This window comes from Poecilia reticulata, linkage group LG14 (genome assembly GCF_000633615.1).
Source record: "Poecilia reticulata strain Guanapo linkage group LG14, Guppy_female_1.0+MT, whole genome shotgun sequence".
Lineage (NCBI taxonomy): Eukaryota > Metazoa > Chordata > Actinopteri > Cyprinodontiformes > Poeciliidae > Poecilia > Poecilia reticulata.
Window position 1 is genome coordinate 2,839,925 of NC_024344.1, and position 6,000 is coordinate 2,845,924.

A 6,000-nucleotide genomic window follows, 5' to 3' on the forward strand; every position below is an offset into this window, starting at 1 on the left:
AATGCAGCAGCACATCACAAAGCTCACCTTATCTTGTTGAACTGTTTTTGSTTTAAGCCACACAATGAATTTACATTACACTCATGGCCTCCAGAGTCACAAGACCTCAATACCACAGAGTCTGCAAGACTCAGTGGTATGAGTTTTTCATGAAGGATGTGCAGACGATAAATCTGCGGCAACTGTTAATGGTGGTAATGATGAATAATATTATTTCTYGTGGATTTCTATCTCCGTGCTTATCCTAACTTCCTCCAAATGATGTGGGCCATTTTATTGTCTGAGGATAAGTATTATGTTTACAACTACAACAGAAAGAAACCCTTTACGTCAAAGAAGCAACTAACCAGGCAGGCTCATGAAGATAATTTGGTTTCATTCAGATTATCTTGGTAATTTCCGACCGTTTTCACTGAAGCCGTTCTCCGTCTCTTCATTCCTAGCTGCCTTTTCCATTTCCATTTCCTCTTCCCCATCTTTTGACTAAATCAAATGCACCCCTCACCCATCCTCCTCCCAGCACTGCCTCCCCTTCCTCCTTCCACCAACGTGGCACACGCCACTGCAGTGATATATCCATGTGAGTCACCACAAGGGACATTCAACTGTGAAAGTGCAGAGTCCAGTGACAGCTTTTACACAGTAACAAGCAAATTGTGCAAATCCATGCCACCCCCCATTTCTAAAAATAGCARCAGTGCCACATAATGGTAGCTTAGAAGAACATCGTTTGGTGAAATTATCACAAAAAAACTGACCTGAAAAGGGAAAATGTTATCACGACCTACTCCATCATCCATCCACGACTTTGGGTTGAAGCCGGCGGGACTGTTTCTGGGGTACTTCTGGGATGCCACGTGGTTGTTAGGGAAGGTTTTCTTCAGTGGAGAGATGGAATTGATGGGAGTCATCCCTCCATTAAGCCCACGACGATAATCTCGGCCCTGAGATCCTCCCCAGCCACCGCCTCCACTTCCGTAGCCTCCTCCAGGACTCCAAGAGGTGGAGGAGCCAGGGGATGGAGAGGGGCTCTGGTAGCTGGCCGGACCCCAGGGGGATGGGGGCTTGTTCAAGCTGTTGGACAAATGCGGCAACTGGTTGAAAGCCGGATTCCTGTGCGAGAAGGGTGGCGGTGGGTGGGGGGAGGCTGGGGAGCGTCGGTGCTGCTGGTGTTGGTTGTGGGGATGCTGGAAATGGGGGTGAGGCGGCGGGGCAGGGTGGTGCTGAGACAAGGCCGGAGCCGGTCCAATCTGGGGTGAGAAGTTTCCCCCAAACCCCGGGCTGACGTGGTGTGAGAAGTTCTGGAACAGCAGAGGCCCGTTGTTAGCAGAGGCTGGGTTAAAAAAGCTGACGTCCTCGTTGATGATTGTTGACGGTGCAGGTGGGATGGCAGCTGACCAGTTGTTAAAGCCAGTAAGGGATGACGAGGTTGTGCTCGACTGTACCGGGCCTGTTCCGCCTAGACCAGATGTCTCCTGATAATCAAATCCAGTCAGGACAGGTGACTCAAGACGAAGCTGCTTCTCTTTTCCGTTGCTGCCCTCTGACGTGCCGTTCTCTGTCTTGGCTTCCTCTGATCGGGATTTTTCCAGTTCTGCAATTATCCCGCCACCGCTCCCAGTCTCCTGGTGACCCCCAGGAGATAACTGCTGCTGTTTTTCTTGAGTTTCTTGCATTTCCTGTTGCTGCTGTGCTTTGGGCTTCTCTGCACCCCCGAGGATTTCGTCTTGCACACTGTTGTGGGTGGCAGAGGTAGGGAAAAGCCAGGGAGAACCTCCCGTAGTGCCATTCCCTGTGGCTGTAGTGCTGTTTATGAAAGCAGCGGGGCTCTGAGACACATTCTGGTGGTGGTGCTGGGGCTGCAAATGCGGGTGGATTCGGACCGGGAAAGCAGACTTGTTGCCAGTGTTGTTTTGAACTAGGACTCCGAACCCGTAATCCCCCATTTGTTCTCTCCCCCCAGAACAAATGCTATTCTGCGATCTCTTTGGTCAGACTGTGAATAAAGCAAACAGAAAGGCATGCAGGTTAGCACTCAGTCCTTCATTGCCCAATAGATCAAGGGATCTAGGATCCACCAGGTGGTTCCACATCATCACATAAAAGGTTTTCTTTCTTTGCTTTTGGGTTCATAATTACAGAAGTGGCAACCTAACTTAAGTAATATAATATTGGATATTGTTTCTCCTTCAGATAAGATGGTGAGAAGAATATCTTGCCTAAAACATTTTGCGCTATCGATTAAAATCTGAGTTGGTGTGAGGTTAGCTTCCCCTGCTTCAAAAGGGGTCTATATATACATCTTTCAGCTTCCTGGCTCATTACTCAAACAGAAATTCTGAATTGACTTTATTGTGTCCAAAAATATGATGACATATGATCTCTTTTCCGACACAAAAGAAGTGTCCCAAGTCACTTGGAGCTGTAAAAATGAAAAAAATAAATAAATAAATCTTTCCAGTTTCATAAAAACTTCGCTTTCTACCAAAATCGACTTACATTAATGTGTTGTTCAGTGGATTCAATCAGTTTTCAGGTTCATTGGTCAATCAGTCTGAAACTCAAATATCCAATGTCTTTTTTTCTTATAATTGAATACATAAGAAGTAGGTACTACCAGGAGGCACAAGTCTTACTGTGCTAAGGGTGTCAAAATTAGCTATTTTGAGAAAAAGTTAAGTAACATGTGAACGTGTTATTTGTGTACMTCAACACWTGAAAAATTCATAGTGCTAACAGTAATTAGAACTGTACCAATTAGGAAAACCAAGCCYGGTTGTGATGGAGTCTCTACTCCAATTTTCAAGACATATCAAGCCAATATTAGACTGTGCATAGCATCAAAACTTTCTTCAGATAACAGGAAGGCTCTGTTTTGTTCATTTGAGCTTTTGGAACTAGATTTAGAAATGTTGGTACCCTTTTCCAAAGCTAATAGTAAAGGTAAGAATCTACTTTCTCCAGAGAAAATACACACAAAAGGACTAATTTTAGAAATATTGGTTGTATTTATTGTWAATTTAAAGGCAGCTAAGAAGACATAATTGTCTAAACTGCTAAAGTCAGTTGTCAACTATGTCATAATTTTGTCCGTGTAATAAAAGATTATTAAAAACTGGTTTTCCTGAGAATGCCTTTTCATGCACCCAAAGTGACGTCAACTTTGTTCCAGCATAAATAATTAGTGATCAGGAATGTCAGAAAGGCTATAAAATKATTTGAATGCTATTCTCATATCATCTCATGTTTTGCCAAAGTTCCAAACAATGGCAAGATGATGCAGTGCTCATATAAATCTAAGCTGTGGAAACTAATTGTTTTCTTTGTTTTTGTTTTTGTAATAAACAGGGCATATATTGCAAAGGATAGTTAAGTAGTGCAAATTTACAGCATGTACAAATGATAAAGGGGATATTTTATTTCCTCCTGCAAGACTACTTCAATAACATCAGATGGTATGGTTGTTAAAACTAGAATTTCAAAATTTAGTATTAAGTAATGACATCATGGCYAATAAACTAGGAACACTACTCCCAGATGCAAGATCCTGAATTGGTATATTGATATTTAGACTTTTAAAGAAAAATCAGCAGGTCAAAGGTTTTACAAAAATTGGGAGTCTACCAAAAATGTTCTATTTAATGGATCCCTGTAGCAGTCGCACACAGATTTAGAAGTGGCATTTTACTATACAAGTGCTAAATACATTTTATATGTATTCTGTACGTATAAATTACTCATCAATAGTAGCGGTTTTTAAATTTAATTATGGACACATAATAATAAACCATGATCGTATGAGCTGACCCTTAATACAACCGAGGAAAAAAACAAGTCAACGTTCCATCTTTAGCTAATTATAACCCCGTGACGTTGCCAGTTTGTAAGAGCCCAGCTGAGCTCCAGTCAGCCTCCCGTAAAACCAGAAACACTGCTGTGTCGAGAACAGGCTTCCTTCAGCAGAAGGAGGAGGAGGTTTTCAGAAAGGCAAATTAGCTGACAGGCTTTGAACTACAAACAGCACGACAACGACACGAACACACAAACGTAATCAATCGGACAATGTTTAAAATATGACAACTTAACCGCCTTAACGTTTGGGAATAAAACAGTCGACCTTGCTTTGACAGCTGTCAGCAGGAGACACTATGATCAAATTAAATCGAAGATAAGTTTCAGTTTGGGAACAACGTTTCACATTTAACCAGACAATATGTATTTTTCCTTTTTTTTTTTTTGTCTTTATACTCCTGCGACAGTCGTTGACATACAGCCAGTTATAATTTATAAAGGTGACCAGGGAAGTTTTTTATCCGTTGCTAACATTAGCAAGCTAGCTATTAACGGCTGTTAGCACAGATGCTAGCTCGCTGGACAGGCTGTGTATGCGGGCGAGTAAAAATCATTTTCACCTTCTGATCACCCCCTTCGACCTCGGAGATGCCTTTTTGTCGAGCTCCTTTGCTTCGGGCTGACAGCGAGAAGATGTCCTTGAAGCGATGAGTGCGGCAGGCAAAGCTTTTCAGAGGCGATTTAATAGCTGACTCGTACAGTGCAGTCGGTCAGCTTTTTCTCTCTCTCTCTCTCTCTCTCTCTCTCTCTCTCTCTCTCTCTCTCCCTTCTCCTGACGTGTCCTGCCTCTCAATGACACAGCTCTCTATCTGCTGCCTCTGATCTGGACTCGATCATCGAATAGCTTTGTTAATGTGGCAGCTGAGCGGGGTTCCCTTTTGAGCCTTATTCGATCGGTTTCATTGTCCGTTTGATTTGGGGTTATTTTTTGCTTGCTGTCTTCTCTACAGAGCCAGCCGATCCTTGTGTGTGTTTCTTGGCTGCCCCTCTCTCCTGGAACCGACCGTGGCCGAATGACAGCGAGAGATCAGCCGAGGCACGCTTCCGCTTCAAGGACCGCCCAAACCACTGTGGCTCCGCCTCCAAGGAGGCACACCTCGACACGCGATTGGACCGGCCAGTCAGTGATCTCGCCCAGTTTTTTTCATCCTTTAGCAGTCATGCACCAGTAACACACCCATAATATCAATATGTACTGCCCACGGAGGTCAGGAAGACAGAAAAAGACTCCTCCCACCCACCACGGTCCTGTCCTTTCACGATGCGGCCGGTAGCAGGTCGTGAGAAAAATGAGTTCCCCCGGCCCACTTCCCTTTCAGAAGGATGGAAAGAAAATGAGAATCTCTTTWACCAGGCTTTATCTTTCATCTAACACTCCYTTGTTGTAAAAGATGGAAGTTAAATAACGCGGATTTATATGCAATGCATTCATGATTGTTTATTTATCTTTCAAGATATCTTCTTTCTGTAGCCCAACGCTATAAACATAATCATCTGTACATTATGGTTCTCACAGCGCCATACAAATTGCTTTTCTCTGCCTTTTTTATAAGATAAGATAATATAAGATAAGATGAAGAACTTTATAAATACCAACACAAAATAGGGTGAAATTTTGAAGAGAAAGGAAAATGATACATAATTTTTAATGTATTGCCAAACAAATTCAGCCCCTTTCCTCTAACASCTCTGGATTAAGGTGTATTGTTTTGTTTCCTGGTTTTCTAACAGCTTCCATTCGAAAGTAGTTTGTAGAATAGAAGAAGCATTAGCATCTTTGTTTTTGCACCACTTTAGATGAGAGGCAGTAATTGTGGTGGGTTCATTAGGGGTAAAAAGTCACATCAACTACTTAGATAAAGCATAAGTTGATCTGCGTAAGTTCACAGAAATAATAAATATTACAAATGATTTGCATATTGAGCACAGAACTGCAACACATTAGAACCTATCATGAGATATGCAACAGAAAGCATGSTAGCWATTGGTGTGATCAAGCAGATCAGCAAAGTCATGTGATAATGTGTTAGTTTCGGASTTATCTGTGCAAAATTTAACATAAAATCAACACCATCACTAATGAACACAATGCAACTAAACACGATGTTATATTTTCACACGGGAACTTTGCTCCACTAGAATTACATT

General features: G+C 42.5%; 1 protein-coding gene across 2 annotated transcripts in view; it reads right to left on the minus strand.

Moving 5' to 3' along the window:
- The window catches only part of cpeb4b (cytoplasmic polyadenylation element binding protein 4b), a 44,292-nt gene extending 39,363 nt beyond the window's left edge, over positions 1-4,929 (minus strand). Inside the window, exons 1-2 of one of the 2 annotated variants that reach the window (XM_008426957.2) lie at positions 4,413-4,929; positions 759-1,996 (exon numbers count right to left, since the gene is read on the minus strand). In XM_008426957.2, coding sequence (XP_008425179.1) covers positions 759-1,946 — 1,188 coding nt within the window. In that variant the 5' untranslated portion in view covers positions 1,947-1,996; positions 4,413-4,929. The remainder of the gene's footprint in view (positions 1-758; positions 1,997-4,412) is intronic. The other variant, XM_008426955.2, reaches the window with a different exon arrangement.
- Positions 4,930-6,000: the final 1,071 nt, after the last annotated feature.